The sequence below is a fragment of the Hipposideros armiger genome, unplaced genomic scaffold, assembly GCF_001890085.2.
Source record: "Hipposideros armiger isolate ML-2016 unplaced genomic scaffold, ASM189008v1 scaffold_205, whole genome shotgun sequence".
NCBI lineage: Eukaryota > Metazoa > Chordata > Mammalia > Chiroptera > Hipposideridae > Hipposideros > Hipposideros armiger.
Genome location: NW_017731555.1, coordinates 1,314,889 through 1,326,644, shown reverse-complemented (window position 1 = coordinate 1,326,644; position 11,756 = coordinate 1,314,889). Strand labels below are relative to the sequence as shown.

Genomic DNA, 11,756 nt, shown 5'->3' with positions numbered 1-11,756 from the left:
TAGGATTATCAATATTTTTACCATATTAGGTAGGGAATACTTTTTTGCCCTCCAATGTCTCATCTCCCCATTTTCCTTAGCTGTAGGATTTTCAGCTAGAAACATGGCCACAAGGAATAAAGATCGTATTTTCCAGCCTTCCTTGCTGCTAGATGTGGCTACATGAGTAAATTCTACTACATGAGATGCTAAATATTGAGTTTAGCTCCTGGGAAGTGTTCTTAAGGGGAAAAAGTATGTTTTCTTTGCCCCTCCTCCTTTCTGCTGGCTAGAATGTATAATGATTAGCTGGCACTTAAGCATCTTGGCCCATGAGGCTGTGCAATAAGTAGGTGAGACGTCTAGAGAGGAGTCAGATCCGTGATGAACATGGAGCCACCATACCAGTTTAGAAGTAAACTTCTGTTTTCTAAATTTCAAGCCAATGTTATTTATTTTGCTTTCTGGTTGATTTGACACATGTAACCAAATGAATCCTAATGTATACACATTTCTGTGTACTTCTTCCCCTATCCCTCAATTATGGTGGAGCTACTAGGCACACAGAAAAATGGGTTAGCTAATGCCACCTCATCTAATGTAACTGTTAACTGAAATGTATTCCATTAACTTAATGTTTTAAAACGACAAATTGTAAGGGCCGGCTGAGTGGCTCAGTTGGTTAAGAGCTCGCTCAAGAGTTTGAGCTCTGAGCAACAGCGGTTCAAAAAAAAACCAAAAAACGACAAATTGTAAACTTCCAAAACTTTTTTCCCTTGGGTCTGTCTTGCTATATAATCAACACATTTTCTGCCTTCTTAATTGCTAGGCTACCCAAATATACCAATTATTTGGTTCTTAAAAAAGGTGTTTTTTTCATAAAGTTTGCAAAAAGGATTTGGAGAAGGGTGGAAAAGGCCTAAACTACTGAATGTGTAACAAGCTTTGGATACTGAAACTAAGACAACCTGTGACCTGTCTCAGATCTCAGAAAATGCATCACTGATTTCACAGTCAGTCTGGGTGAGCCACAACGAGTTGTCACAATTGATGTAGTCATTATCAGAAGATCACAGTATATATACAGAAGTTCAGATATTGTCAACAGTTCTACATTTAAAAGATTTCTTATGTCATTTTACAGCTGGTAAATCAACCCCTGATGACACAGTGAAATAAGACCAGGATACTAAAGCATTTAAACATGAGTTTTTAACTTGTTAACCAAACATTTGGACGTTTTCTCAGTTTCTTTTCATATTAAAAAATAGAAAAGATCTGCAATAACAAAGGAAAGTACTAACAACATTTCTTTCAAAGATACAGACTAATTTCTAATATTTCAACCCTTTGTATTATATAATCAAATAGAAGCTAATACAAAGGAAAGCACAACTGAGAGACTGAGCAGTATTTTTTCTATTATCAATAATTCTCTAGTAAAGCAGTCTATCAAATTTTTCTTTAAAAATATGTGAGTTATCAAATTATTAGATCAATTCACTCATTGCAGTGTTTTGAGCCAAAACAGAAATGCCTGTAAATACTGACATTCTGGACTTGCTGTTGTTCATCTGCTGGTGAGAAGGTAAAGAATTATAACATACCTACTAAACTGTGCACGTGAGAGCAAAAGGTTAATCAAAAGGTTGCAAATTTTATACTTCCAAGAAATTAAGGGAAAATAATCCCCAATTTAAAAAAAGCATAGGGAATATGTAAAATCCTGCTTTACACCCTCAGTCTTTAAGGAAAGACTTTAATTTTCAACTGCCACAGACAGTAAACAATAGTTCTCAGATGTCAACTCTCTGCACTCTGTTAGGAAGCCCCCTTTATACGTATATATGTATCTTATTACAGAGAATATTTTCCAAAAGGGGCTGAAACAGTATCTTTTATCCTAAGTACTCTTTTTACAATGTGACCTTAACACACCTCTTATAGAGAGGCGACGTTCATGTTCTTTCCCCTCCAACCTGGGCAAACATTTATAACTGCCCCAACCAAGAAAGAAATGTAACATGATGCTATATGAATTTTGACACTAGATCACAAAAATGCCACATGTTTCATCTTGCTCTCTTGAGATGCTCAGCTGTCGGAATTCACATGCATGCTGTAAGGAAATCCAAACTAGCCCGTGTAGAGAGACCACTTGGAGAGACCACATATAGGTGACCTGGCTGATGGCCAGCATCAACTGCCAAGACATCCAGGCGATTTCAGCCCCCAGTCATTGAGTCATTAAAGCCCTTGAGTCTTAGCTGAAGCTTCATTCAGAGATAGTGGATCAGAGACAAGTCATCCATTCCCACCACACTCTATCTATTCCTCACTCACTGGGCAGGGGAGAAATGAGGAGATGTTGGTCAAAAGGTACAAACTTCCAGTCATAAGATGAATAAGTTCTGGGGATCTAATGAGGTACATACAGAATGGTGACTTTACACACCACATTATATACTTGAAAGTTGCTAAAAAAGTAGATCCTAAATGTTCTCACCACCACCACCAGCAGCAGCACCATAACAAAAATGGTAATTGTGTGAAGTGATGGATGTGTTAACTAAACGTATTGTGGTAATCATTTCATAGTATATACATATATTGAATCAATATGTATGTCTTACACTTACACAAAGTTATATGTCAATTATATCTCAAAAACAGCTAGAAAAGAAAAAGCAGTAGATTCCTTTAAAGGTTCAAGTAGTTAAGAAAAAGTTCTAAATGATATTGCTAGTCCTGCCCCCACTCTTTTTTTCTATTTTGACTTACAGAGGAATGTGCACATATTTGTAAAAATGAGGGGTTTTTTCTTGCTTAAGGTTAGTTTACTACACAGTAATTACATTTTCTGCAAATAGAATTGACATTCTCTTTTTTTTTTCTTGTAGTTCTCACCGTGGCTCAAAATGTAAAATTCCTCAAGAGAAAATATTTTACCTACATAGGGCAATCCAAAATAAAATTGAAGACTGGAACCTTCATTTTGTTGAGCCATTATATTGCAAAAGAGGTCTTCCTCTACCAGAAATCTTTTTTTTTTAAAGTTTTCTGCAGAATGACAAAATAAACAATCCCCCAGGTGATGCATAAATGTAGGCATCTTACCAACACTAGCAAAATCACCCAGCACTTCTTTTGCTACCTTTTGATTCATCCACACCATAGCTCCAGGTCTTAAAACCAACCTTTTTATTCAAGAGAAAGTGTTTGAGCATTTGTAATTTTATAAAATCAGGTGGGTTTTTTTGTTTTGTCTTGTTTTGTTTTGTTTAGAACTATGTGCATTAGGAGCATGATTGTGAGGAAAATTTTATCCAGAACCAAGTGAATATTCTCACAAATGCTCAGGGTCTAGTTTCTCAAAAAAAAACCCTAATGTGTACCTTTTTCCCTTGCTGATTCTTGTCTACTTCACCCCCTTGAAATGCTAACACGTGGTTTATCAAATCTATAAAACCCAACCCAATGCAATGTGTATCACCCCCTCTCTTATTCCCTTATCTTACGTATTAACTGGCATCATTGGCAATTGCATACTTTGGCAACTGTACACCTACCAGGTGTTTCCAGAAAAAATTCCATAGTAGACTATTGGCTCTTCTACTCACTTTTTTTTGTTCTTGCTAAGTCTCTAGGAATTGATCTAATGACTTGTAGCCATCCCTCACTTCTTTTTTTGTTTGTTTTTATAATAAATAAAGTCTTTAGGTTTGTTTTAGTGTTTCTTCTCACCTAGAAGCTCCACTGGTAGGTTAAGGCCCTTGCATGGTATCCAGTGATAGACATTGAATCCCATCCTTACTGGTATTTGCTCCTTGGATGGGAAAAAATAAATGTTTTATAAAGCTCAAATTGGCCTTATCCAACAAAACATCTGCTAGATCAGTGAATGACTGGTGACAGCAGGAGAGAGCTGTGCTGGCCTCTCCAATAGAAGTCACTGCAGTTAATGGAAGCTATTATGGGGAAATTCTGGCAAGAAGTTTTCTTTTCTTTTTTTTTCTTCTCTTCCAGAGAGCTAAAAAAAATTTTAAAGAAAAAAATGTATTCAGTTGCTAGGGTAACTGTGGTTTCAAAACTACCATAACAAAAGCCAGATATCACATATCAAACTACCAAATTGTTAATTTGACTGGTATTTTAAAAGAACTATGTAGATGTTTTCTTATCTAGCTAGCTATTGAGAACAGAGAAAAGGAGAAAATAGGAGGAAAGTAAAGGAGGAGAAGAGAAAAAAAGCAACCTGATAGATTCACTTAAGAAATGTTTTTGCTTTGTTAAATATTTGTTTGAAATAAAAATCCCTTCACCATATTGTAGGTACACTTGCATGCAGAAGTATTTAGTCAGATTCAAAACATAAGGAGGATACTGGGTTATCCTGTTTTCAATTTCTCGTCCCACATTTCAAACCCTTCCTGGGTTTTAAGTCAATGGTTTTCTATGGGCACTTGGTAAAGGAGCTGGTTACTTAGGGGAGTCATGCATATTCTGAAATCTTTTATGGGTGACTGTGCTTTTCCTGTGTCTTGCTTTTCATCACTTGATTTAAAGGAAATATAATAAAGCCATTAAGCACTTGAATTCTTGGACTCCAGGACTGAATTCCTTTTCTATCTCTTACTAAATTCCTTTAACCTTTCTGAGCCTACTTCTTCACTTATAAAAAGAATATCAGAACAAAAGACTTAGTTACTTCAATAAATAAATTGCAAGGAAAGAAAAAGAGGGAGAGGGGCCTATGGATTAAAAGAGACTTGAGAGAATAAATGTATGGATATTACATAGTTCTGATTTGGAAAAAAATAGTAATTGTAAAAAATCATTTATGAGACAACTGGGGAGACTTGAACACTGATTAGATGTTTGGTAATATTAAGGGATTATTTCAAATGTGTTTCAGTATGAGTATAACATGGTCTTGTGGGGTCTTTTTAAAAGAATTATTGTCTTTTGATACTGGCATATTTACAAATAAAATGATATAATGTCTGAGATTTGCTTCAAAATGAAGGAGGAGGAAATGAATAGCACAGAGATTAAACAAGTTTGGCTATGAGCTGACAATTGTTGATGCTGAATGATGGACATAGAGAGGTTCATTTTAGTAGTCTCTACTTTTAAATAAATACTTGAGATTTTCCATAATAAAAGTTTAAAAAGAGAAACAGCAATAATACTCACCTGATAAGATTATTGGGTGGATTAAATGAGATGCTGTATGAAAAGCACTTGGCAGAGTGCCTGCATTATAATACATGCTCAATAAATTTTAGCTATTACTATTAGAGAAAACGCCTCCTCTTTCCCACAGGCAGACCAGTGAAAGCCAGACCATGAAACGTGTTTCTGGCTGCAGCAGCTAACTTTACCCCATCCAAAACAAGCAGCTGTTAGCTATCACTACATTCATTTTTATCCAACCTGATTTTGTAGGAGGCCTTGTGTTTTACACACACACACACACACACACACACACACACACACACACACACACACACACTAAAACTCTGTTTTATAGTAGCTGCTGATTTTGTCCTTAGTCCCATGCAAGTTTCAGGTGGGAATACTTTCAGTGGAAAACGAAAGGCAAGAACTTTTTTTTTTAGCTCAACTATTAAGTTTTGAGCACATTGCTAGGAATTCCTCTATATAGTTTTATTTAACTTTTATAGCAATCCTTCAAAGTTTAAATTATTAGCTTCATGTTAGAGAGGAGGAAACTTAGAAATTTCCCGGCCCACCCAAGATCACAACATTAAGTGGTGAACCTTAACTCACACCCAACTCCGGAGAACCCCAAAGGGTTTGTGCCCACCCAGGCGCTCTGACCACCAGTCCCCTTGCCTTTCTTTTCCTTATCCTAGCTTAAAAACAACCACAACCCAGAAAAAGTTAAGTTGACATCCCCAGTCAAGAGTTTGAGACCTTATTTATCTGTCTTGTGGACTGACTGGCAGGATGACTTGCAGCAGGGTGGGAAAGATCAGCCTCCTTGATAAGGAGAGTCCTGGGATTGGGTGGTAGCTTGGGGTTGGCAGAGGAGGGGTTCAAGAAGGAGTAATAGTAGGAAAAAGGTTTTCAGGATTGCACTGACATTTGTGTTTAATTTTCCTCTTTTTCGAAATATTATTCAACTTTTAAGGGAAGGAGAAAGCAGGGAGAGATACCTTATACGAGAACTGTTCAATTCCAAAAATTAAAAACAGCCAGCTGCCATTCAATACCGTAGGCCCTAATTATCAAGCTGCAGCTGTAATTTAGCTGTTGGTTGCACGACACCATAAACTTGCAAATGAAGAGTTGACTTTAGAATCCAGCTCATTTAAAGCGGGACAATTCCATGCAAGGCGGGTATCTGATTACAACTGGATTTATAGGTTGTTTATATTGAACATTCTCGGGAATGGAGCTGAGAAAGAGGCACCAGGAGATACAAACTCCAAGCGACCAAGTGCTCAAGGAGAAACGTGTTAGTGCCTCAAACAGGGTCAGCCTCCTGGGCCCCACTGCAGGCTTGCGGGGAGGGATCGAGGTCTTTTAAAAACCATCGGGAAGAGTCCCAAGTAACCAATTCCCTGCCAAGGCCCAGAGACCTTCACTCTGAGGCCACAGCAGCTGCCAAGCGGCTGTAAGGAGCCGACACCACCGCTCGCCAGAGCAGACCGCCCACCTCTCCTGGCCTGCCCACCCCCTGCTGCGAATACCAGTGCGTCTCGGTTTCTTAGGGCTAAGGTACTCTTTCAGGAAACAATAGCTATCTAAGAAGAAGCGCAAATAGCCCGCTCTCTGGGCGCCCAAGCGTGGTATTCTCCGAAGTTCCCGCGGGGCAAGGAACCCGTCAGCTCTCAACCGCCGGGGAGGAAAAAGGGAGCCAGCTTGCGCAGGCCCGGGTGTCGGGAGCACCCGGCGACCCGCCTCTCGGGGCCCCGCCCTCAGCCTTCCCGCCCAGCTGGGACCTGCCCCTTGGGAAACCATCCTCTTCCCAGAGGTAGATTTAGAAGGGAGGGGTTCCGAAGGCTGCAGGGAAACGGCGCCGAGCGCGGTATCCAACCGCACCCAGGTGGGTCAGGGCATCCCTAATCCACCTCAGGCCCCCGTAACAGGCGCGCGGTGTCAAAACCACGAAGTCCTTTTCTTCCCCGGATGGAGCCGGCCCTCAATCTCTTGGAGGGTGGAGATTCCTCGAGTTCCCTCCTCCGGCTCCCCCCGGTAGGAGAAGAGATGTGGGATTAGGCTGGAGTGAATACTCCGCGTGCTCTGTAATTACGCACACGCTGAAATCTTCACCGTTGACTTAAGTTACTTGGCTCTGCGAGGGCTGGGGCCCTGGGTATTGATTAAACGCAGCCTCTATTTACCTAAACAATAAATGTAGAGATTAGCAACGTTCACTTGATCACAATAATGGGATTGACAATTAAGGGGCAATGCAGCCCAGATGTAACCGAGTCTATGGAAGGCGAGAGGGCGGCAGGCTTCTCGGAGACGCGCCCTCGCGGGCTGCCACCGCGGAGGTGCGGAGAGGGGCTCAGAGCAGGAGGCGGTGCCCGGAGCGCCGCAGGAGGCGGAGGGGAGGCCCAGGCGCTGCAGGGCAACAGGCCTCCAGGCCATGGAGGCCCACAGCTGGCTTTGGGAGACCTGAACATCCCCGCTCCCAGGGTGGCATCTGGGGCGCGGAGTCCGCCTCCTTGCGGCGATGTCACCTGCCTCAAGACCGTCTCGTCTGCTGCTGCCTGGCCGGGAAGGAGGATGGACGTCGCTGGCGCGTGCCCGAGTAAGTGTGTCTGTGTCATCAATGTGCATTCTGCATAAAACAGCGGGAGGGGGAGCAAGGGAGGTGCACGTGTCTTTGAGTGCTGGCCTTCCCTCTGCCCATGTGTATACCCAGCTCTGATACTTCAAGAAGCGAGTCAGAGTGGAGACATGTCAGTCCGGTCTCGCGGTGCGAGTGGGTGTGACAAGACAGGCTAACCCGCGCAGAGCAGGAATCTAGAGTGGCTGAAATCCTGAAAGCATGCAAGTGTGGACCCAGGAAGTCCTGTTCCCAGGGAGTCAAAGGAGTGTCTAGATCCTTGGTGGAAATTTTATAACCGACTTCCCCAGCCTCTCACTGAGCTGTAGGGCCATGAGAAGAAGTCCTAGGAAGGAGGGGATTGAAAGGAACTAACTCAGAGAAGAACTCAGGAGAGTGAGATATGGGGTAATACAGGATAGATAAGAGCAGCTGCTGGTGGTGGGAGCGGGGGTGTGTGAAATCGTGATCCACCTAGAAGAATTTTCCAATCGTGGACTCCCACCGCATACTGGCTGCAGAAGATACAGGTAGCAACTCTACCAATGCATGTGGTTTCTTGGCTTTCCCCCTCTTCCCTCTGTGCCCCATTATCAACCCGAATGCTTCCCATTCCACACTTAGACACAAACAAAAGGATTTGTCCCAGACACCTATGAACAAGCTAGGACGAAGCCCTTTCCCGCCAAACCACTAAGGCCAGGAAATAAGCAGCGCCTGCCCAGGCTCTGGGCGCGGGAGCCCGGGAGACCTGAGTGGTAAGAGGGCCTAGAGGATTAGAAGGAGGGAGGGAGAAAGGAAAAGAGGAGAAAGGTTGGAAAAGAGAAAACAGAGGAGGAAGCGGAGGGACCAGCAAGGCCAGAGTTGAATGTGGGGTGCCGTTCTGATCGACCCCCTCGGCTCCCAGGGTCTATCGGCCCGCCTCCTGTTCCCTATTTCAGAGCTGATGGCAGACTGGGGGAGGGGGAGATAAGACAAAGGGAATTCTCCCTCACTGGGAAGTGTGAAGTGCGTCTGTCCTCTCCTTGCAGGCTCTGGAAAGACTGGCAGGAATTTCCTTGTCGTGAGAAGAGCTCCGAGTGTCTGCAACGGAGGAGACAACTACAAACAGACTTTGGGCCGGGAAGGAGGAGGGGGTGGCGGGGCCAGCTTTGATCGCTTCAGCTCTGTTGTAATTTTGTCTTCCTCAGATAGATTAGCTGAAATAGTCAGCCCTAGCGAGGAGTTCCGTTCCGCGGAGTCTCCTCCCTCTCCTCCCCCCCGCCCCCGACCCCAATCCCCGCGTCACGTGCACGCGAGAGCTGGGTCGGCTGCTCCTCCCCGAGTCTCGCCTGAAACTTCAAGGGCTAGTGAGTCTATGTTCCTGCCATAATTAGGAGGCCACACAGCTCTCCAACACTCCGTTAAACAAATATGTAACTCATCTCCCCCCCTCTCCGGGGACAGATCCGGGGAAGGAAGGCAGCTGGGATCGCTCCGGGCGGTGTCCTCCGCTAGGAGAGTGGGGTCGCTGTGACCCTCCCGGCATCTCCTCCCGGCCTTGGTCTTTCTAAGCTCCTCCTTAGAAAGAAGAGAAAGGGCCAAAGAATGTGCATCTCGCCACCCACCGGACGAGCCAGGCGAGCCTGTTGTCTTTGCTTGAAAAGTTTTCTAAGTAAATCTCTCTGGTGGTTCTAAGCAGTGATGAACAGAGGCTGGGCCCGGGTCTTCTCCAGAACAGTGCTGATGGACGCAAAGGATGTGGAGTCATCCTTCCCCCATCCTCAGCCCCCCCCCTACCGTAAATCAGCCATATAAATCATTCGCATTGTTTAAAGTACATTAATCAATCTAATGTCTTGTAATAGGCTACTAATTGCCACTTGCAAAGTTCTGCAGGCTCCTGTTTGAACAGGGAAGGTTCTCAATTCCAGCAAAGTCTACCTTAATCTTGACACTGGATGATTACAGACCCAGGAAGAGCACCTAAATAACCAGGTCACTGCAGTCTCAGTGCCTCAGGGGAGGGACGAAAGGAGGCTTACTGGGATGCTATTCTTTTTTTCTTTTCTTTTCAAATATCACTTCCAAATCATTAATCCATTAATCCATTAATGAGCAAAGCTCAGGCTGTGATTTATTGGTTATTGTAGACTGAGGATGGTTTCATTTATATAAGACATGAAATCTTCCTTATTTGTATCCCCTGTGTGTATATGTACAATAAAAACTTTCTTAGTCACAAACTGGTATGCCCTTATTCATAACTTTTCTATTTATTTACTTATTTCTAAAAGGGCAACATCAGGGGTTGTGATAGGAAATAATATGGGGGGAAGAGAGTGTTAAAAGGAAGGAAGAAAAAAAGCAAACATTCTCCAATATGGAGTCCTAGAGATATGCCTAAACTGGTGTTTAACATCTTGCAGTTGCTGTGCCTCCTCCAAGCCCTGAATGCAGGAGGAAGAGTTGAAAGTCTCCTCAAAGGCTGCCTATGAAAGGGTAAAACTGAGGAAACTGGTACCCTGGCTGGGAGAAGCTAATAACTAGAATCCTCTGGCCTTTGGCTTTTCTTTACTATCAGCTCAGGGGCTATGTGAAAACATTGCTTTAATGTCTCCAAAGATGGTTCCATTAGAGTTGGCTGAGACAACAGATGTGCTTCTTTTGAGTAGAAACGCTCTAAAAAAAGAAAGAAAGCCACATTTGCTTAGGTCTCTGACCCCTCTATGGTAGTTGGTGAGGGAAGGAAGAAGGTAAAATCCCAAGTTGAACAGGCCCCCCATAGTTTCGGAGTAATGCAGTAAACAAATCTATGATGCTTGTTGAATAATCTTCCAATAATTGCAGTCATTAAAATCATCACACAGTCTACAGTCACCTTCCTTCCTTTGACATACCGGAGTCTTTCTTTTAATTGTTAATGCAGTTTGGGCTCAGATAAACAGATCAAGGAAGGCTTAAAATATATGGCCCAGATACATCTAGCAGCAGAAAAGTAGTTGTGTTGCGAATGCTTGGAGTGTACCTAATAAACGGGGGGCTTTCAGTTTCTCCAGTAGATCTTATAGACAAGAAGGATTTGCATCTCCTGCCACCTCCAAACAGCAGTAACGCTTCTGAGATAGAGAAAAGATGAAAGTTCTATTGACCTATTGATCCTTCCTACTGTTTTATTTGCAAGGGTTGGGATGGAATGAGATCGTTCTCGAACAAATATTAAATGAAAGCTCAACGAAAATTGTGGGAAAGTTCCTCAATTTTCAATTAATTTTCTCCATCCATTTGATCTCAAGGCTGGTGCTTTTAAAAAATGGGTATGCGTTAACTATAAAAGATTCCCTTCTAATCAAAAGCTGCATTTCATTTGCACCCACAACTTACAAATTCCAACTGTGGGAAGGATTCACCACACTCAACAGGCGCTATGGTAGGTACCGGCTTCTTCCGCCCTTGTTCCTGGCAGGCGACTAAGGCACATAGGGCAGCTTTTTGGTTTTTTTTAACTCAAGTTATTAATGTATCTCCCTAACTCCCACATCGTGCTGACCTGATAATCACTGCTCTAGTGTAGGTCATGCAAATGAAAAAGCATAATTAATTGCGCAAATGATTCAAAAAGGGAGCCCTGTGGCTTAGCAAATAAATAAAGGCAGGTGGGAGGACAGGTCAGACAAATGCTTTTTACGGGTTCCTCTCTGTTCCCAATCCCCTCTCCCCGACCCCCCAGGCATCCCGGTACGGATGGCCGAGACTTTGGCAGCAGCCAGCAGGGCCCAAGCGAGAACCTTTGCTTCTTCTTCCGCGGACGCCTCGCCTCCCGCCCACATCCTCAAGTCTCCCCAGTTCCACCTCACCCCACCCCTGGGCTGTATGTATATCCGCTGCTAACTCTGCGACCGGCCAAAGCAGCCGGGAGACCCGGTAGCCACCTAATATTTCAAGTTGTTCAGGAGATAACTGGTCCTCCCCTTCTGCACTCTGCTTCTGG

General features: G+C 43.4%; 1 protein-coding gene across 1 annotated transcript; it reads left to right on the top strand.

The window, feature by feature from the left end:
- Window positions 1–7,243: 7,243 nt before the first annotated feature.
- LOC109388730 (uncharacterized) lies at window positions 7,244–11,656 on the top strand. The gene is made up of 3 exons (XM_019653702.1): window positions 7,244–7,768; window positions 8,818–9,135; window positions 11,496–11,656. The coding sequence occupies exons 1-3, from the start codon at window positions 7,399–7,401 to the stop codon at window positions 11,654–11,656; spliced, it is 849 nt and encodes a 282-aa protein (XP_019509247.1). The 5' UTR covers window positions 7,244–7,398.
- Window positions 11,657–11,756: the final 100 nt, after the last annotated feature.